At 43.8% G+C, this 22,181-nt stretch overlaps 1 protein-coding gene across 1 annotated transcript; it reads left to right on the top strand.

Moving 5' to 3' along the window:
- Window positions 1-5,743: 5,743 nt before the first annotated feature.
- TMEM202 (transmembrane protein 202) lies at window positions 5,744-17,516 on the top strand. The gene is made up of 5 exons (XM_008151391.2): window positions 5,744-5,824; window positions 6,056-6,311; window positions 15,845-15,994; window positions 16,324-16,455; window positions 16,910-17,516. The coding sequence occupies exons 1-5, from the start codon at window positions 5,744-5,746 to the stop codon at window positions 17,119-17,121; spliced, it is 831 nt and encodes a 276-aa protein (XP_008149613.1). The 3' UTR covers window positions 17,122-17,516.
- The last annotated feature ends 4,665 nt before the right edge of the window (window positions 17,517-22,181 follow it).

The raw sequence follows: 22,181 nt of genomic DNA, 5'->3' as shown, positions 1-22,181 counted from the left end.
CCGGACCCAGGGACGCTTAGCCTCTCCCAGACCCAGGGGCACGTGGCCTCACCCGGGCCTAGGTGCACGAGGCCTCATCCGGATCCAGGGACACATGGTCTCACCCGGACCCAGGGACGCTTGGCCTCTCCCAGACCCAGGGCCACTTGGGCTCACCCGGGCCTAGGTGCACGAGGCCTCATCCGGATCCAGGGACGCATGGTCTCACCCGGACCCAGGGACGCTTGGCCTCTCCCAGACCCAGGGCCACTTGGGCTCACCCGGGCCTAGGTGCACGAGGCCTCACCCGGATCCTGGGACACCTGGTCTCACCCGGACCCAGGGATGCTTGGCCTCTCCCAGACCCAGGGCCACTTGGGCTCACCCGGGCCTAGGTGCACGAGGCCTCACCCGGATCCAGGGACGCATGGTCTCACCCGGACCCAGGGACGCTTGGCCTCTCCCCGACCCAGGGCCACTTGAGCTCACCCGGGCCTAGGTGCACGAGGCCTCACCCGGATCCAGGGACACACGGTCTCACCCAGACCCAGGAACGTTTGGCCACTCCCAGACCCAGGGCCACTTGGGCTCACCCGGGCCTAGGTGCACGAGGCCTCACCCAGATCCAGGGACACATGGTCTCACCCGGACCCAGGGACGCGTGGCCTCTCCCAGACCCAGGGCCACTTGGGCTCACCCGGGCCTAGGTGCACGAGGCCTCATCCGGATCCAGGGACGCATGGTCTCACCCGGACCCAGGGGCGCTTGGCCTCCCCCAGACCCAGGGCCACTTGGGCTCACCCGGGCCTAGGTGCATGAGGCCTCACCCAGATCCAGGGACACATGGTCTCACCCGGACCCAGGGGCGCTTGGCCTCCCCCAGACCCAGGGCCACTTGGGCTCACCCGGGCCTAGGTGCACGAGGCCTCACCCAGATCCAGGGACACATGGTCTCACCCGGGCCCAGGGACGCTTAGCCTCTCCCAGACCCAGGGCTACTTGGGCTCACCCAGGCCTAGGTGCACGCGGCCTCACCCGGATCCAGGGACACATGGTCTCGCCTGGACCCAGGGGTGTGTGGGCTCTCCCAGACCCAGGGGCGCTTGGCCTCGCCCGGGCACGGGATCCAGCGTCATCCGGATCCAGGGGCACTTGGCCTCACCCGGACCCGGAGTCCGGCCTCACCTGGACCCAGGGGCATGTGGCCTCACCTAGACCCAGGGACGTGAGGCCTCACTTATACCCAGAGGCGTGTGACCACACCCGAGCCCAGAGGCGCGCAACCCCGCCCGCACCCAGGTCTCAGCGGGGCCCCGTCTTCCCGATCCCAATTCCTGCCGGACAATCCCCCCTCAGCAATTCCCCTGGCCATCCTTCCAGAGCTCCAGTATGGCTGCTGCAGAACTCGTCGGGCGGCGGCTCGGCGAAGCTCCGGTGCACCCGGTGCATGGCGGTGGGCCAGTCTGGCGTCGCTGCGTCGGCCCTTGGGTCTGCATCGGTGGCTGGTCGCCGAGCATGCGCACCTGGCCGCTTCCGGGGCGTTGAGATTCTTGACGGACTCAGAGGTCAGCAAGCGCGGAGTCTCCCACCCCATGTCTCATAGGGGTTCGTCTGTCCGTGCTTGGCTGCCAGTGGAGCCGTCCCCTCAGCCGGAGACCGCCGGGGGATCTGCGCCGAGCACGTTCCAGGCCGCTGTTGTATCGCCTGAGCCTTAGTTCTTTTGTGTCGCCTGAGCCGTAGTTCTTAAAGTGTGGTCTTTGGGTCACCGGCATCAGCATCATCCCACATACCCCTCTTTTATTCTAGTTGTAGAGCATCTACTCAGCCAGCCCTATGGTGGTCTTGGATGGTGTCTGCTCTGCTCTCTTGTCGTAGTCTCAAAGTTGTTGTGGTAGGCAACAATCAGGCTTCCGCCCTATGCCTCCATCTTGGTCCTCCTTTGTATAGTTAAGTCTTGATTGTTGTTGGTGTCACTGGGGGGGCTCTCTTTGTCTATAAAGGAAGAGTTGCTGTGCAGGAGACACGTTTATGGGCCGGGTCTTGGTGCAGCAAAGCTTTGGCGCTCACTGAATATTCCCGTTGAATGTGTCCCTTATGCACGTGGTTGAAATCTGGTGTCATCTCAAGATATGTTTTCTTATCTCTTTGTATTTGCTTCTATGTGTTAGATGGAACTGCTGTGCCTCCCAGTCTCTGTGGGACGACCTTATGTAGGAAGTGTCTTGAGGGGTCCAGTGGTGCAGTCTCTTCGTTCACCTGAGCTGGATGCTCTAGGAATGCACCTGATGTGCATTGTTTGTGCTCTCCCTTGTCATTAGAACTTGATTGTTGATATCCCATGCATGGGAGGGATCTCCCCTCTGATGTGCTTCCAGTGAGGATCAACCCCAATGCTGTTGTACCAGCAGTCCAGTGGTTGGGAACCCCTTAGCTCAGAAGCTGAGTCTGCCTTGAGTCTCACACCTTGATTGACCCTGTTCTGAGCTGTACTTCCTTCCCCCATGGAACTGGTCCTGCAGGTGTCAGATTCAGGTGCTTGGAGTCCCACTGGCTTTTTCCTCATTGAGCAGTCCTGGAAGGTGTCTGTGGCAGGGACTCAAACTGATCTTTCTCACCAAAGTATTCTTGTGAAAGAAGTTTCTGCATGTTTTTCCAGTGTGACTTGTGGCATCATCTGCATGAAGATCCTTTATATCCAATATTTATAGTATTAAATAAAGAAGAAATTTCTGTGTATTTTTCAGCATAAATTTTCAGTTCCTGGATATTATATGCTTTGCCATCCAATTTTTTTTCTCCTCCATCAGTGATTTTCATAAGCCATCTTTTAGTTAGATTATCGTTTGACAGCTTCTTCCTATCCAATTCTTCTCAGTCCACAGTGTAGTAGGCTTGGCTTTCCATCCTCCTTGGGGTTCACTGAAGTCAATCTGGGGCTCAGAAACAAGGCCAGCCTCTGATGGTGTGCAGGCCTTCCATAGTTCAATGGCCACAGGCTGATGAGGTATACTATTACAATATATATTGTCTACATTTTTTCCCAACCCTGCAATCACATCGGTTCAGTTGTTTTCTCAGAGACCAAGTCCTTAACTGCCTGAGCCAAGTCCCACATTGAAGGGCCTCAAGCTCTGGTATTCTGCCAGAATCAGAAGGGAGCATAAATAGCCTTCACAATATCTTTTCTGCAGCAACTCCAGATATTGTGAAGAGAGTGCTGGAGGCACTGGGTCTGCTGATAGCTATGCTCTGCCATACCCCATGGGCTCCAGGGGCCACTGTGCTTACCCATAGGCTCTGGGGCAATGGCTTCCACACAGGGTGAATGGCTTGGCTGGTATTGCTCAGCTGTTGACCATGGACTCATGAACCAAGAGGTCACTGGTTGGCTTTCTGGTCAGAGCACATGCCCGAGTTGTGGGCTTAATCCCCAGTAGGGGATGTGCAGGAAGAAGCCTATTGATGTTTCTCTCTCATCTGTATTTCCATCTCCCTCTCCCTCTTCCTTCCTCTCTCTCTCTCAAATCAATAAAAAATATTTATTTTAAAAGAAAGTAGGTGAATACCAATATACACAGCCACCAGGTATGAATATGCATGAAAGACCCTAGAAAGTTCCCAACTGGCCAAAACATTCTTCCTACCTTGTGATAGGCCTGAAGGAGGCCTGAGAGTTGAATGGTGCCTGACCTATTCCTTTAATAGAGACTTGCATCATTTACCAAATCAGATACTGTTCACAAAACAGTATTACCCCACCTTACAACAAAATCATCTCTTTGGTAATGTACTTGTTTAGTGCCACTAGTGAAGGGTTAAAGGGTGACACATCTTTTCCATTAACTTTAGTATTTCATCTGTCTCAGGATAGCTTGTACCAAAGACATGATCAAGCAAACTTGTAAAGACAGTTTAAAAATAAGAATAGCATTTACTGAGCACTATTAATTGCTTGATATAGATAATGTATTTATCAATAATATCAATATCCGTCAATAATAGAATTGATTGAGTACTTAAGGCACTGTGTAAAGATCTTTATGTGCATTATTTCATTTAATCTTCACAACACTTCTATGAAGTAGGAATGATTATTATCCCAGTTTTGGAGTGAAGAAACTGAGTGTCGGTGAGATTAAGGAAATTTCCCAAAGGAACCTCGCCAGTAAGTGCTAGAACTAAGTATTAGAACCAGGATTAAAATACAGGCCTGCCTATTCAAACTCCTATCTAGCTCCATAGCCAGCATGTGCTTCTGACAGTTATGCTGTACAAACCAGTTTGTTGTAGATGGAAAAGTCTTTCCTAAAATCATGCCAATAAGGCTAGAGTATTCCAGCAATTGAGACTTCATAATATAATCACATAGTGAGGTATAAAAGACTGTGATCTAGCACTTTATCTACAACCCTCAACACTTACCTTTGATTTTGTGCCTAGCAGAACCACACTGCTTTTAGTACCCTTGAACCTCATGCTGTTCATGGATTGCTGATTTGAAGCCTAATGTTCTCTTTGCCTCAAAGTCATTCTACCTCCACTAACTGGTAAATTCCTTTAAAATCCAGCTAAAGATATCACCTCTCCCAGTAAACCTTCCTTAACTTTCTCCTGATCGTGTTAACCATTCTGCCCTCTGTATTAACCTTTGTACTTTATATAAATATGTATTGTTGACTCATTCATTCAACATTAAATACTATTTTTTCCAGGTACTAGGCTAAGTATGAAGAGACAGAGAGTCAAAGAACACTGTTACAGAATGAGGACTGCATACTAAAGCATGGAACTACTAAAGTAGTTTCCACCACCTAGGGAAGGGAGGAATAAGGGTATACTAGCAAAGTGTGAAAGGGCATTCTGATTTAGCACAAACTTAGGAATCAAAGTTGATCTGTTTGTGGAAAACAAGAGCTGGTGATCCAGCGGAGTATTTATTTGAATCAACGTTTATGCTGTGGAACAGGATGGTATCTGTTCAGCATCTTGGATAGATTTTGAGTCCTTATAGGGAGAGAGGAGTTAGGACCAACTCTGAGTTGTTTGAAAAGGAGACTGAGATACTCTGGGCACAAGTTGTACTGGCTGTGGACCCAGGGAGGCCATTCTGCTCACTTCCCATAGAACCCACCACTGTGGCAGTACCTTGAGTGGCAGCTTTCAGCACATTGGCTGGTAGCCCCCTGGGATAGGAATACTGGCATTTTCACAGTGGGCCCTATCAGCAGTAGCAGTGGCGGGGGGGTAGTGAGGGGATAGCACCCTTAAATGACTTCATGAGCAGAGACCGTTAAAGAAAGGGAACCAGAGCAAGAAGGGAAGAAAAGGGTTGATACTGCATGAAGGACTGTGGCTGACAGACGGATTCGTGAGCCTATTGAGATACACTTGGGCCTTTCCACTTAAAGCTGGGCGAGAGTATGGATTCTGGATGACCAGTATGTATGTCAGTATGCTAAATTATAAGCACATGTTGAGTCCTGGAGACATCTAAGTTACACTTTTTAATTTCCTATTAGATAACTATGTCTTATCTTTATGTCCCAGGACTAAACACAAAGCCTGACACAAAGTAACTGCGGACAAAATATTTGTGGATTTATTTAATAAAGGTGTTGGGAGGAGTCAAAGGAGGGAGGGTGGGGAGCATCATACATACATGGGACATGTGCCATGGGCTCTGGCCCCTTCTGATTCTGCCAGCATGTGTGCAGAGGTGCTAAGACAAATTCCGTGGCAGTTAGAAAGTGATCTCGCTGCCAAGATGGAGAGGAGGGAACATTTAGTGTTGACCTTCTACAGTCCTGAAGTCCCCAAACTTAAGGGGAACCGGAAATACCAAAGGGTGAGGAGGTACCTAATTACAGGTCAGATGGGAGGAAGAGGACTTTCTTAAAGGTGGACCTAGACAGAGTATCCTAAGGACAGAGAAAAGATCACCCTTTTTATAGAAGGGGTAGGGATAGATATCCACAAATCAAACCCACATGGGAATATTCAAGGTAGAGAAGAGTAGGCAACCCTGGGGATCAAAAGTGATCTTTTTGGGTAGGCAATATTTCCCTCATCCTTGTAGCCTACCCTCCCCACCAACAAACATCCGAGTGCCTCCATGCCACCCCAGAGGCGGCAGCAGCATGTGGATCAGACACACACCTACATCCGAATGTTCTGTGGCAGCCTCTGTGGTTTTAGCCTCCTAATGCTGATCTGCGTGTCCCCACTGAACTGGGTGCAGTTCCTGGTGATCAAGAATGGCCTTGAGCTCTACGCAGGACTCTGGACCTCATGCCACCATGAGCTGTGCTGGAGCCACACACCAAAGCCACCCTGTGAGTGCCACTAAATTAAATGCCACAGGCCCCACAGTTTCAGAGCTTTCTGCCACAGTCGCCTTCATCTTTCTTTCTCCCAGATCTTTTGGCTCTCACATCTCTCAGTCTAGCGTGGATCTCACCAAATTGTGGATACAGCCATCCTTTTCTTTGATAGCCTCAGTGTAGCCTTTCTCCCTATTGCAGGCTGTTTCCTCTCCCAAATAATGAGTTGGTACTCTCTGGGAAGAATCCTTTTGTATTTTACGCGATGTCACTGTGATTGGTATTCTAATGTGGCTTGTATAAATAGAAGAGAAGTGATTGCCTGTAGCTGGGAGGTAATGAAAAGTGTCTCAAACTTCGTCAGATTTAACATTCAAAGTCAACTTGTTTTTCTGCTAAGAGTAGAAGAGAACTTAAATTCATGTCAGATATGTAGTATAACAAATGCCAGCTATTTAGAGTACATTATTAATGTCAAATTTTATATGAATTTAAGTAAATCTGAAAATGCAACATAAAATATTTTAAAATAAACTTCTAGGGCTAAAAGTTTTCCAATCAGAACCAAGACTTAGAGGAAAGACATAACTACACTACTAGTTTACCCATAAAGAAACAGGTATTGTGAAAGAAAACATGCATGTGTAAAGCATTTATTTCTCCTCAGGGAAGGAGAGGCCCCAAATGCTGGGACTGGGGGTGCACCTAGGCCCAGCCCTGAGGAGGAGCATAAGTTACCTAGCCATGGGCTCGGGCATTTAAAACTAAGGAGAAGACCTTGGGAGGAAACTAAAATCAAAGGCAGGCAGACAATCCAGCTGCATCTTCAACTAAAAAACTAGAAATATATTTGTACTAAGTATGAAAGATAGTAGATTAATGGCCTCAATATATTAAAAAATATAAAATCGTTATTAAAAAAAGATAAATACCCAAATAAATAAATTTTCTGTAAACAAACAATTCACAAAACAGAAAGTACAAAGTATGTCTAATAAATATAGAAAAAATATTTTAACCTTAATGAATCATTAAAGAAAGGCAAATCAAATGGACAATGAGATATTTAAATAGTAAAATACAGCCCTGGCCACTGTGGCCCAGTTTGTTGGATCATCACTCTGTACACCGAGAGGTGGCAGGTTTGATTCCCGGTCAGGGCACATACCTACCAGGTTGTGAGTTTGATCCTGAGTGGGAGCACTTTGGGGAAGCAACCAATCGATGTTTCAATGTTTCTCTCTCACATAGATCTCTCTCTCTCTCTCTCTCTCTCTCTCTCTAATATTTAAAAAAGGTAAAATACAATACTTCACACTTTCACACTCACTGTGAACCATGTAAATGGGTATAACCAAAATAATACGATTAGATGTATCCATAGATTTACACTCACTAATTCCATTTCTAGAAAAATGGAGTAAAAGATATTTAGGCATAAAAATTAAGTTGCAATTATATTTATGTAACTGTGTTCCCAGATTAAAACTCAGGACTTTAGATTATTATTTAAACTAGAGGCCCAGTGCATGAAATTCATGCACAGGTAGGGTCCCTAGGGCTGGCTGGTGATCAGGGCTGACCTGTGGAGGGACCGGTGGGGTGGTTGGGGCCCCCACTCGCACCCGCCTTGGCCTGGCGCCGCCTGCTCACCTGCTCCACCATCCCACAGTAGTCCCGCTCTCATTGGGGCCCATCAGGGCTGGCAGTGCCTCCACTGCTGCCGGCTGCCAGTGCCTCATCGCTGACACCCACCATGTTCCACATTGCCCCCCAGTGGTCAGTGCACATCTAACTCCCACCCAAGGAGAAATTTTGCATATTAGCCTTTTATTACATAGGATTTTTAATGAATCAGAATCTTGATATTTTGTCACCTAAAATAGTAAAAGGTTCAATTTTCAGAGCCTTGAATTCACCTAAGTCCAAATATTAACAGTTTAGATAAAGTCAACTGGGCTCTCTATGTACACAATTACAAGTAACCACCCTCCCTATTTCCAGTGTTAACTAGTCCTAATTCTAGGTTCAGTCTGTAACACAGTTCTCAAAAGGAATTCCCAAAATGTAATCTGTATGTCCAAGCTTTTGATGAAGACATTCTTAGACCCAGAGCCCTAGGAATTGCCACACATCAGCCTGTGACAATATGTTATTATTGCCCTAATACATTATTATCCAAATTCAAGAACTTTAAACTTTTATTTACTGGATTGCAAGAATTTAGTCCCCACTCCCATGGTATCCCCAGTCATTTCTGGGACTGTCTCACGTGGGCTCAAGAATGTGTGTGGGCTCAGGAATTGCCACACAAAAAACATCCCCAAGTTGTGGGGGAAGTTTTATTCTGGTGCTCCTAACTGGGTCACCAGAGAACCCAAATACTAAGCAGAGTTCACAGCTTCCTCTCCAGGGTGTCAGATCCTCCGTCCAGGATCTTTTCAAAACCACTTCCTGTGTGCATTTCCTCTGAGTCTGGGGAAGTGTTGTCTTGGCCTTGTATGCTTGGGATGAGGGACAATGGCAGTAATGTGGAGGTTTCGATTTGGCTAAATAAGTGGGCTAATTCCCCAGCTTGTCTCCAGCAATATCATCTTCATCTTCAATATCCACACCCCACATCCCCAATCAGTCTAGCTCAAGCATATCAGATTCGTGGCCCACAACAAATATTTTTGCAGCCCAGCTAATATAACGGTATGTAAGAAACATTTTAATAAAAATTTCATAACTTAATTTTTACAATATCCTGTTATACATAGTTACTAATAATGAACTACAACGTTTGCTAATGACTGATTACTATAATCGTGTTGCATTCATTTCCCTTAAGCACCTTACATGCAGGCACGCCATTTCTCTCCACTAATACTGGCAGTCAATATTTTAGCAGCTGATTGCCATGTCATTAGTCTTGTACTGATTTGTTTGGTGTGTGCAACAAGAAATATTTCGCTTTCGGAGAACAAGAAAAATAGGTTTATTTGTGTTACGCTTATTAATTTGTGCAGTTATTCAATGTCTGGTAAGTTAATGTTCAAGAAAAAATAATTTTTATTAAAATGTTCTATTATTTTATGTTAATGATTACTCATTTATTTCAGCTGTTTGTATCCAGCATGCCTCTATCGAAATAAACCTATGTTTCTATGAAAATTGAAGCTTTTGTTTTTTTGCGGCCACATAAACTTAAACCCTATTTATTTGGCAAGTGTTAGCCTTTGAGTGTGACATGCTTGGGCTCCTTTATAGTTAAAAGGGCTAGACTTTTTTGGAACACTGCATCTCTAGCCTGGCTTTGATTTTTGCTGAAGGACGTAGGGTGTGGTGAGCGAGTCCACTACCAAATCTCTTTGGAATCTCTGAATAGCAGGTGCTGGCTTCTCTCTTCTGCTTCTTTCTTCTAATGACACTTTGGCCTCCCCACTGCTTCCTTTCAGGGAGTCAATAGCTATAAAGGAAAATAACATTTACTGTTAACCGAGCCTATTTGTTCATAAGAGCAGGTGGTTTATAATCCTGCCTGTCTCACTTTCTAAAACCTCCCAGCAAAGGGTTACTTTCACAACAGTAGAAAGAGATCCTGCCCATCAGTTACAAACCGCCAAATGGTGAGAGTTTTCAATTCACCGAGACACGCTACTGTTTTTTGGTTGGGCAGTGTCCCTTCCAGACTTGGTAGCTTTGAACATCAGCAAGGATCCTACCAAGTTTTAAAAATATTTTGAATTCTTTCTCTTCAAATTAAAAGTGACATTCCCTCTCTTCCAAGGGTATTAGCTTCATTGCCTGCAGTAAACTGAGAGGCTTGCCTTGTTATTCCTGTAACCAAAGTCCACATCACAGCATATCATTAATGAAAGCTTCAGGAATGTTTGGATACGGGTGACCTAAATGGTGTTCCTTGTATCCAGAGCATTTCTTTCTCCCTGGACCAAGGCTTCTTACTGTCATGTACAAGTAGGGCCTTTTGTAACTTAGGTTCTAAGATTTTTGAAACTTTGATGGGTAAGCTGCTGTGAAAACTGTTATTTAAAAACTGAAATAGGTTTTGGTCTTACAGGAGGTTGAGGTTTACATTCAGCTTTGGGACCTTTGTTTTGTTTTGTTAAATGAGTTTTAAAAATAACTAATGCAGTTATTTTAAACTCTGGATGTAAGTGTTTCGTTTGATTAGGTAATTTGTTGTGTATGGCTATGACTAGTAGACTTGAGTCCTTTGAGTAGTTAGACTGTTCTATGACTAAATCTTTAGTTATTCCTTTGGAGTTGTGAGTGATTTTGTTTATGTAGTTTTCAGGAGATGAGGAGCTAAGACAGAGAAGATTGTAAGAAGAACATGAAGGCACAGTCTTCCCCTCATGGTAGAAGAAAGGCTGAACTGTAACATATCTTAGACAGGAGCTGGGCTGGATATTTTATACAGTGTGCTTTTTGCATTTTAAATATCAGAACCAGTTTGAACTAGCATAAGCTAAAGAGTAACTAATTTATGAAGACTCAAAGGCAGGAAGTTTGCTGGACCTTGGGGATTTCAGAGGAGACTGGGATCAAGCCCACCAGTCACTTGTTATCTCTAGAGTTGCTTTGTCACTCATCTTTGTTTATGCTTTGTTTTATCTCTACTTTTTTTTCTCATTTATTGGGAATGTGTAACTGCCCAAAAAGTATATTCTAGGCTAGCTTTATATATTCTTGGTTGAAGCAAGCAAAATATAAAATTAGCATTAATCAATCCCAAATCCAAATTTTGAACCATAAAAATCAAATTGGTCCAACATGGGTCAGATCCCCTTCCTTGATACAATTAACTATAGTCAGGGGGCTGCTAGGGCCCAGGGGAGGATGTGGGCTAAAGATGCCTATCACTGAGCTTTATGCAGATCAATCTGGGCTGGTGGTTCTCACTGGCTACATAGACTGCTAATTCTAAGTGACCCAGTTCTTAGAAAATGTGCTGCTTTGGGGTCATTGTTTTAATGTCGCTAACTTGCAGAACAACTCACTTCTGTGAGTAGGGGTGTGTTGTCTCTTCGTGGACATAAATAGCTATTATTGATGGTGTTGGTAAATCATAAGTTCTAGAAAACAAAATATTTAGAGGCAGATCTTAGACTGGGATAATCTTGGTACATAATTTTGTGTCTCTGGGTCACTTGCAAGCTGGATTGAAATTCTTTTTTTTTAATTTAATAAATCTTTATTGTTCAGATTATTACAATTGTTTCTCCTTCCCCCCCACCCCAATAGCTCCCCTCCACCCAGTTCCCACCCCACCCTCTGCCCTTATCTCCCCCCCCACTGTCCTCATCCATAGGTGTACGATTTTTGTCCAGTCTCTTCCCGCACCCCCCCACACTCCTTTCCCCCTGAGAATTGTCAGTCCACTCTCTTTCTATGCCCCTGATTCTATTATATTCACTAGTTTATTCTGTTCATCAGATTTTTTTATTCACTTGAATTTTAGATTCACTTGTTGATAGATATGTATTTGTTGTTCATAATTTTTATCTTTACCTTTTTCTTCTTCCTCTTCTTAAAGAATACCTTTCAGCATTTCATATAATACTGGTTTGGTGGTGATGAACTCCTTTAGCTTTTTCTTATCTGTGAAGCTCTTTATCTGACCTTGAATTCTGAATGATAGCTTTGCTGGGTAGAGTAGTCTTGGTTGTAGGTTCTTGCTATTCATCACTTTGAATATTTCTTGCCACTCCCGTCTGGTCTGCATAGTTTCTGTTGAGAAATCAGTTGACAATTGTATGGATGCTCCCTTGTAGGTAATTAACTGTTTTTCTCTTGCTGCTTTTAATATTCTCTCTTTGTCTTTTGCTCTTGGCATTTTAATTATGATGTGTCTTGGTGTGGTCCTCTTTGGGTTCCTTTTGTTTGGGGTTCTGTGTGCTTCCTGGACTTGTAAGTCTATTTCTTTCAGCAGGTGGGGGAAGTTTTCTGGCATTATTTCTTCAAATAGGTTTTCAGTATCTTGCTCTCTCTCTTCTTCTGGCACCCCCATAATTCTGATGTTGGTACACTTGAAGTTGTCCCAGAGGCTTCTTACACTATCTTCATATTTTTGGATTCTTTTTTCTTTTTGCCTTTCTGGTTGAGTGTTTTTGCTTCTTTGTCTTTCAAATCTTTGACTTGATTCTTGCGTTCCTCTAGTCTGCTGTTGGGTCTCTGTATAATATTTTTTATTTCAGTCAGTGTATGTTTAATTTCTAGTTGGTCCTTTTTCATATCCTTGAGGGTCTTGCTAAATTTATTGGCCTTTTCTAGGAAATTCTTGAAAAACCTTATAACCGTGGTTTTGAACTCTATATCCAGTTGTTTGTTTTCCTCCATTTCTTTTGTTTGTGATCTGTTTCTTTGTCTCCGCATTTTCGCTGCTTCCCTGAGTTGATAGAGTGGCTTTGTGTGCTAGGTGTCCTCTATGGCCCAGTGGCTCAGCCTCCCCAGTTTCCTGAGGTGGACACTCTTGGTGCACCCCTTTGTGGACTGTGTATACAGCCTTGTTGTAGTTAAGTCTTGATTGTTGTTGGTATCACTGGGAGGAATTGACCTCCAGGCCAATTGGCTGTGAGGATCAGCTGTGTCTATGCTGGGAGAACTTCTGTGCTGGAGACAGCCTTATGAGACAAGACTTGCAAAATTGCAAAAAGCCTCTGTGCTCAGCTTGGATGGGGCAGAGTCTCAGGGCTGAGAAGACAGTCTTGGCTTCCTGTAAGCCCTGTCCTATGAGGCCCCTGGGTCTCAGTGTCCCTCGGTAATTGCTGCAAGCACCTCTGAGAGAAAGCCACCCTCGAGTTTCGCCTGCTGCCAGACAGTCCAGTTTCACCCTGAATGAGTCTGGATTCCCAGATTCTCGCCCAGAACTGGAGTTCAGCGCAGTCAGGAGCTTCCAGTTCCCTCCAGCTAGATAGAGCCAGTGGCACACTCAGCAGTCAGTCCTCCCTGCGTGCACTTGCACATGCGCTTCCAGACCTCTGCCTTTTGCGGCTCCCCTGAGTTTCTGCCTGACAGTCCAGATTACCCCTGTAAGAACCTGGGTCCCCAGGGCTCGCCCAGAACTTGGGTTCAGTGCAGTCAGAACTGGGGTTCAGTGCAGTGGGGAGCTTCTGACTCTCTCCCACTAGGGAAAGCCAGTGGCAACCTCAGCAGTCAGTCCTCTCTGCGTGAACTCGTGCACGTGCCTCCAGATCCCTGCCATCCGCGGCTCCCCTGAGTCTCCGTGTGCCTTTCTCTCTACCTGACAGTCCAGACTCCCCCCGTATGAGCCTGGGTCCACAGGGTCTCGCCCGGAACTGGGGTTCAGTGCAGTTGGAACTGGAGTTCAGTGTAGTTTGGAGCTTCCTTCTCCCTCCCGCCAGAGAAAGCCAGCCAGGTACTCAGCCACCCTTCCTCTCTGTGCGCGTGTCTCCGTACCTCAGCCCTTTGCAGCTCCTCTGATTCTCCGTGAGCTTTTCTCTTTCCTTCTAGTTGTAGAATTTCCACTCAGCCAGCTTTCCTGTGGTTCTGGATGATGTCCATTCTGTCTTTTAGTTGTAGTTTTGAAGTTGTTGTGCGAGGCAGCAGTTTAGGTGCTTACCTATGTCACCATCTTGGTTTCTCCTGGATTGGAATTCTTAAGCATAGAAGTGCTTAGAGAATTTTCAATGGAAGAGATGAACTGGGCCCTACTACATTGAAACTGGAAAGACACTAGACAAAGAGGCACCCTGCAAAGCAAGTTGAAGTAATCATCGGCTCTGTGGTATCAACTTGCAATTGTAAGTTATCCTCTATTTCTTTTCTCTCTTTTTTTTGCAGTTTTATAACTTTATTTAACAATCAACAGTTAGTTCTCATACACATTAACTGTGGATTTTTGAAAATGGGGCAGGTATATAGGTAACTAACTTATAGAGCTTGTTTGGTGAATATTTATCCTCAATACATTTTCTGGACAACCACACCCCACATGGTATAGGACATTCCTTATTCCTTTGGCCCAGACAGATTTGTTGAGCCTGGTGTCAATGCACACGTCTGGAGTTCCCATCTCCTTCCTGGCAAATTTCCTGATTTCTTTGAGCCCCCGAGGGACATGCTTCTTGAAACCCACTCCAAGGATGTGCTTGTGAATGTTGGTAGTGTATTCTTTGGTCACTACCTTGTTGATGGCAGAACAGCCCTTTTTCTCACCTTCTTTGTAGGAGCCATTCTGCCAGGCCCAGGTTGGAAAGGCTAACCTCTGTTTCCTAAAACATTGCTGCGAAGTCAAGAAGGATCTGCTGCATATCAGGAATGTGGTAACAAAAAGTGAGGTTTAGCATGGCTCCTTTCTCTCTTACCAACATCCTATTTGAAGTGACAGAGCCAAAGAGAACAAAGATCTGGAGCCAAGAGAAGAGGGGAGAGGAATATGTGGAACTTGAGTAAGGGCCTTGGAGCAAAAGAACTTTAGCAGACCTCTCTTTGAACAAAGGTGATATAGGACCTTGAGGGAATTTCAAGAGGGTAAAAAGGGAGATATTTTGGGGGTGTTAAGTCCTTGCAATCCAGTAAACCGAGGGCATGAAATTATTAGAATATAGGAGTTAAAGTAGACGTGACTTCATTTTGTAATCACAGGCTGACAAGGCCTATATATATATCTGATACATTTGAAAGAGAAAAAAATAGAAACAAACCCCAACAATGGTTTATCATTAAACAAAGTACAACATACTATTTTGTAGCCATTAAAATGATATTTACAATGTGATTTGGGAAAATTGTTACCATATAATCTTAAGGGAAAAATTACATGTCGAGTATTATATCTACTATGTATAGAGGATAGAAAAATACTAGAAAGAAATAAAACAAAATACTAACAGTGGTTGCCTCTGGGTCGTGGGATTGTGGCTCATTTTCTTCCTTCTTTTTATAGTCTTCCCAATCCTTATTTTGATTATGTATTACTTTTAGAATTAGAATTGGGAACAAGAAAAAAATTTTGTTTGTGATGTTAAAGTCATACTTCTTTTTAAAAAAAATTTTTAAAAATTGATTTCAGAGAGGGAGAGAGAAACATCGATGATGAGAGAGAGTCATTGATTGGCTGCCTCCTGCACACCCCACACTGGGGATCTAGCCCGCAACCTGGGCATGTGCCCTTGACTGGAATCAAACCTGGGACCCTTCAGTCCTCAGGCTGACACTCTATGCACTGAGCCAAACTGGCTAGGGCAAGTCATACTTCTTATTAGCTAGTTTACATCTAAGTTAATGTGTTAACATGCCCAGAACTTTTTGTATATTATTTTTAGTGAAATGAAGGCTTTGCTTTCATAGTAAAAACATTCTAATTATAGTATCATTGAAGAGCTGAGCAAGAAGATCTTTATTAATTCTCTGGATGCCATATAGCATAGAGCACATAGCAAGTTTAGTTTCATCTCCTTAGTCCTCACTTCCTTCTTGAAGACTCTATCTGGTTTTCTTGAGAGAGATTTCTCACTGAGAAGGAATCTCTCAGTAACCAAGTAACCAAGCCTTTACTTTCTACTTCTCATTGGCAGATTACCTCCAATATTCCAAGGCCTTCTTCCTAATCTCTGTCCTCACCATACTCATTGGTCTTGGCTGGCTCTTAAGTTCTTGCCTCCCTAGAAGAGGAAGCATGACCACCAACTTGGATCTGAAGGTATCCATGCTCAGCTTCATCTCAGGTACAAACAGACTGGCAGGGTGATGCCAGGGTAAAATTGTCAAGAGAACAAAGTTTCTCTATGGAGTTTTCATCCTCTTTTTCTTGTCCCTTTTCTCTTTTTCAATATTACATCAAGTTACCAGCTACCTGCCCTGACTTATTGTATAAAGCACACTTTCAGTGAAATGCCAGGAGAGAGGTAGAAGCCCTTTTTTCTCTCCCACTTGGTCAATCCCCAAATTTTGATCCTGCCATACAAATAGCATCTGGAAGCAGAAGAGTTGGGGGTGGTAGTCAAGGCATACTGAATACACTGATGGGTTGTGACATCTTTTCTTCTGGTCCTAGCCATCTGCTTGCTCTTCTGCCTCATCCTATTTCTGGCACAGGTTCACTGGCACACCAGGGATGCCATGGAGTCAGACCTCCTATGGGCCTATTATCTTAATTGGTGGAGTGACTTCTTATACATATTTGCTGGTGAGTCAGTCCCCTGCCTTATCCCAGAAGGATGGAAGGGGAATACACTTCTTGAAAGAGAGGTGGAATCTAGGAAAAATAGAAGCACTGACTGTTCCTATTTAGAGCATCTATACATCAAGAGGCAGTATGGTATGAAACTGAAAACTTAGAATTAGTAACCTGTCCTGCCACTAAATGAGCATAGACAGGTTGAGTGACTTGCTATGACCACACAGAAAGTAGTTGAACTATGATTTGATTCCAGGAGGTTCAAGCTTTGTCCTAACCATGTGAAAATACTATAATGGAATGAGAGCACAGGACTGTAAAATAATTCTGCTGGGGGAGAGGAAGGTTGGCTTCACCGAAAAGAGGTCCTTTGAACTGAGCATTTAAAGGTTGAGTACAAATTTTAAAAGTCAAAAGACCATGTGTCTATTGTAATTCACCTCAAATTCTTCTCTTCCCGTAGGGATCATCTCCTTCCTCAACTACATAACATTCAGATCTCCTCCCCTTGATCAAAATGTCACTGTGATTCCCACAGAGAGGTCAAGGCTGGGGATTGGTCCAGTGACTACAGTATCGCCTGCTGAAGAAGAAGAGTCAAAGTCTGAGATGGAATCTCCAAGTGATGGAGAGGAAAAACTATCAAATGCAGAACTACCAAACGCAGAAATGTGATGGTGATAGGAAAACTCAATCACTGCTTGTCTTAAAAATAGGGGAGAAGTTACTAAGTTGGAAATGATTGTGTAGACTCTAAAAAAATCTCTCTTAATATCATGTCCATATTACTGAAGGAGACAGCATTAAAGCTGATGAAGTGTCCTTTGTATGCGTTAGACCCAAAATATGTATGATAATCAAAAGAAAGTAATGAAATCTCATTAAGAAAAAAAAATCTATAAGAAAACATCAGTGTTTAGGGTCATGAATGAAAGAAATTAGCAATAGATGCAGTGTGTGGATCAGAGATCTCTTTGGGCATCAGTAGTCTCATGGACCAAAGTGGGCAATGGAGTAAAATGTCATCTAATTCTGTTTGAAAATCTCATTATTTGTGGCTGTGAGCATGGATGGAGGTACTTAGACAAAATTGTTCAGTTTGAACTGGAGATCGTTACCAGAAATGGAATGAACACCAATGGAGATGATACCTATCGCCCAAAGGTGTTGGGAGGTGCTGGGGGGATTCTGGGGGAATCCATGGGGTCCCATTTCCTATAAGAATTGGACATTTTAAACCCTTACAGCATACTATATGAACCCATTGCTTCTCCCTAAGCTGGAAGATACCTTAACCAGACATATACAAACTCTCTGAAATTCTATACAAAAGTGTGTTTGCACTTTTCTGTGAAAAGAGTCATAGCCTCTGTTAGATCCTTTACAAGCCTGTGAATCTTTTGATTCCTTAATCATCAAATATGTTTCACTGAGCCGAATGACACTAAAGGTCTTAAGGTCTTTCTTCAGCCTGAGTCATATGTGGACCAAGTTGAAAGATTTTATCATGTTTTATATATCCTGTAAGATTAAGGAAGTGGGGGCAGAGGGGTTCCAGAAATCACATAGTTTTTTTTAAATTCTCACCGGAGAATATGCTTTTTATTGATTTCAGAGAGATGAAGGGGAGAGAGAGAGAGAGAGAGAGAGAGAGAGAGAGAGAGAGAGAAACATTGATGTGAAAAACATCAATTAGTTACCTCCCATATTTGCCCTGACCAGGATTGGACCCGAAATCTAGGTATGTGCCTGATTGAGCCACCCGGCCAGGGAAATCACATAGGTCTTTAAAAAAAAATATATATATATATATATATATATATATATATATATATATATATATATATTTGATTTTAGAGAGGAAGGGAGAGGGAGAGAGAGATAGAAATATCAATGATGAGAAAATAATTGATTGGCTACCTCCTTCATGCCCCACACTGGGGATCGAGCCCGCAACCCGGGCATGTGCCCTGACTGGGAATTGAACTGTGATCTCCTGGTTCATAGGTGGACACTCAGCCACTGAGCCATGCCAGCTGGGCCACATAGATCTTTTGATGGCTACATATCTCTTTCAGAACCAGACCAGATTCCAGGCAGAAGATTCCTTTATTTTTTTAGTAGCTACCACTACTACTCTATTGATTGAGGTCCATTCTTCTCGTCCCCAAGCCTGGCAATGGAATTAACTACAGTGCCCAGCCTCTCCCCTTGCTGTTCTTAAAGATAAGCCCTTGGGTCTTTTGGTTTAAATAAAGATTCACCAGTAACCTTTGTAGAAAACAAACAAAACAGAAATGGAGTAATTACATTGTTCTTGTAATCCCAGTTCTTATAATCTAATCAGTAATTCTTAAACATTTCCAGATAGTAACTGGAAGCTCAATAGATTAATACCATTGGGCTTTTATTTTTAAGGGTAGGAGTTTAGCAGCACATGCATGTGTGCACCCACACACAGAGACACACATACAAACATATATATGCACACACCTCATTTTTACTCTGCTTTATAAAACCCTTCTCCCCATTTTGGCTCCTCCTCATAGCAGGTGATCTTAGTCAGGGCAGAATGACTGGTGCCTCCTTACTCCAAGTGGCCTCATTTCAGAGGCTCTTCAGTCTGTTCCTAAACCTTTGCCTGGTTGTAAGAATAAACATTAGTCAAGTCTAACTCCCCTTTCTCCCGTCACCACTCACACATGAAGTATACCTCACATGTTGAATAATTAAGGAGTCATTGGGTTCACAAGCTTGCTTTATAGTTCAAATTGCTTGGATACTTTAATTATATGACTAAATTGACAAGGAGCTGAGTACTGATTACTCTTCAGGGAAGGGAAGTTTTAAGTGGTGTGAGGAGAAGGAAGCAGGTCTAAGAGTGGAAGATGCTAGATAATAAAAAAGTAATGATAAAGATTCTGGCTATTAGGGGAAAATAGGCAGTGATTATAACTAAGGATCAACTTTGCTAACAGAGAATGGCCGTATGAGCAGAGACAACCTTTCATTGCTCCTTTAAAAACTGAATGCTCTTTATTTTCTTCATTCTCTCTTTCTTTGCTTGTAGAGAATGCCTTTAAAAGCCTAAGTGGATTTTCAATAAGATAGCTCAGTAAATGACCCTTTGATACATCCCCTCTGCTCCAAACATATTGCATGATAGGTGAAGGGGTGGGAAGAGAGATTATATTAACTCAAGTCAAAACAAGACAAGCAGTTTCACTGACCAAGGCTTTGATTTGAGTTAAGCCATAGATTTAAAGGGCTGTAAGTTGAAAAGTAAGCAGAAATGAAAAGGAAGACAACTCTTGTGGAGTGAAAAGGACTATCAGTGCTTCTCAAGACATGGACTAGAGCCAGCTGTAGCTCAAGCTAAGGACTTATGAAAAGAAATAAACAAAAACTACTGCTAAGCACTGACTGGGGTTATTTGGAACCACAGACCCAAAGCAGTAAACAGAAACAAGCAACCCATTTATTCATTAGCTGGGTCAGTGGCCTTCCCTGATAGCATAGCAACAGGAAATCTGAAATACCATATTATGAGACCTGACCCTGGACTAGGGCCTTTGGCTAAAGTAAGGAAACCTCCAAACTACTGATGGAATGAGCAGAGAGGTAGAAAAGGAAACAAACAAAAAAAGGCAATAACAAAAAATGTTGTGCTTACAAACAGGAATTCCAAACATGTAAAAAAATTTTCAGATAAAAACTCAAAGTCAACAATCAGAATATAAATTCATTTCAGATTGTCTGATTTGTAATATAATAAAGACTTTAAGTACTTCTAGGACACACAGAGATATGATGTAATTATGGATTACAAAAAAAGGCCAAACACTATGAAACAAAAAATAGATAGAAATAAAACAAGAACACAATTAAATGAAAAAGAACCAATTAGAAATCATGGGAATAAAAAATATAGTTATTGTCATAGGAAATATAGTCAATAATCCTAAATAATAAAGAGGTAATATGCAAATTGACTATCACTCCAACACACAAGATGGCTGCCCCCATGTGCACACAAGATGGCCACCAGAAGATGACTGGCAGGGGAGGGCAGTTGGGGGGGACGAGGCCTGCAGGGGAGGGCAGTTGGGGGGGGACCAGGCCTGCAGGGGAAGGCAGTTGGGGGACGACCAGGTTGGCAGGGGAGGGCAATTAGGCGTTGATCAGGCTGGCAGGGGAGTGGTTAGGGGTGATCAGGCTGACAGGCAGAAGCGGTTAGGGGCAATCAGGCAGGCCAGCAGGTGAGTGGTTGGGAGCCAGCAGTCCTGGATTATGAGAGGGATGTCCGGGCCTAAATGGGCAGTCAGACATCCCTTGAGGGGGTCCCAGGTTGGAAAGGGTGCAGGCTGGGCTGAGGGACACCCCCCCCCATGCATGAATTTCATGCACTGGGCCTCTAGTATTATAATAACTATGTGTGGTGTCAGATGGGTACTAGGCTTATTAGGGTGATCACTTCATAAGTATATAAATGTCTAAACACTATGTTGTACACTTGAAATTAATATTATATTGTATGTCAGCTGTAATTGAAAAAAATATTTAAGAATATATAGCCATTGAGCCATAGCTGGTTTGGCTAACTGGATAGAGCATTGGCCTGCAGACTGATGGGTCCCCGGTTTGATTCCAGTCAAGGACACATGCTGGGTTGCAGGCTCAATTCCCAGTAGGGGGTGTGCAGAGGCAGCTCTATCTCTCTCTCTCCCTTCCTCTCTGAAATCAATAAAAATTTATTTTAAAATATATGTAGGATGTTTCAATAAATTTCAAGACTATCAATCAGCCCCTGTTTCCTGCCACAATGAAATTAAATTAGAATTCTATAAAAAGAAAATAATTTAAAACTTTATTATACTTTTAAAAACCTTAAAAAATTTCCCTAAAATTCATGGGTGAAAAGGAAACCACAATGGAAATGAAAAAAATATTTATATCTGAACAACAATGAAAGAATTACTACAATCAAAACCAATAGAAAGAATGACGTCAGAGGAATGGTGGCATAAGGGCATGTCTTTTCCTCTCCCCCTGACATTTCAATAAGTTAACCATCTATAATTCAAAAAAGAAGTCCCTGCTCAACACAGATGCACACCTGAGAGACCAGCATACTGAAACACCTAAGGTGGGCTTCCTGGGATAAGCTAGGAGACAAGAAGGGAGGGAAACTAGGACATGCGTCTGCACAGCTTGGAACTCACAGCCCAGGTACGGAAAGGGGAGAAGGCCAGATTCAGTAGCAGGCACTTCCCTCTTTCAGCCGGGAGGAACCGAGAACTGTGGGGGCAGCCCAGCAGATTGGCAGGGCAATCTGCTAGCTGCAAGCTGTGAGCTGCCAGAGCAGGAGAGGACATTGTCTGTCTGAGTTGCGAGGTCCTGCAGGCAAGCAACCAGAGACTGCAGTGTCTGTATCATGGGCGCCCTGTGAATAGGGTGAGTAGTCAGCAGACATCTGCCCTACAGAGCACTGGGTGCTGCCTAACAGCTCCCCACTACTGGGTCTGGAGGTGGTCTTTCAGACAAAGAAAGTAAATCACAGAGCCCTGCCGCTGATTAGATTCCCCAAACTCGCCTCCCATTGCGCTTAGAGTTGGCTCCAGGAGTATATTATCTGTAAACCACGAGTTATTGCAGTAGAATCCCTGTTTCCCTCCATGATTGAACCTCAGGAGGGGTGTTTGGGCTAAATCCCCGGAGATCAGGGGTCTCCATTA

The sequence above is a fragment of the Eptesicus fuscus genome, chromosome 2 (genome assembly GCF_027574615.1).
Source record: "Eptesicus fuscus isolate TK198812 chromosome 2, DD_ASM_mEF_20220401, whole genome shotgun sequence".
Classification (NCBI taxonomy): domain Eukaryota; kingdom Metazoa; phylum Chordata; class Mammalia; order Chiroptera; family Vespertilionidae; genus Eptesicus; species Eptesicus fuscus.
Note: the sequence above shows the minus strand (reverse complement) of the source record. Positions and strands in the feature narration are given on the sequence as shown.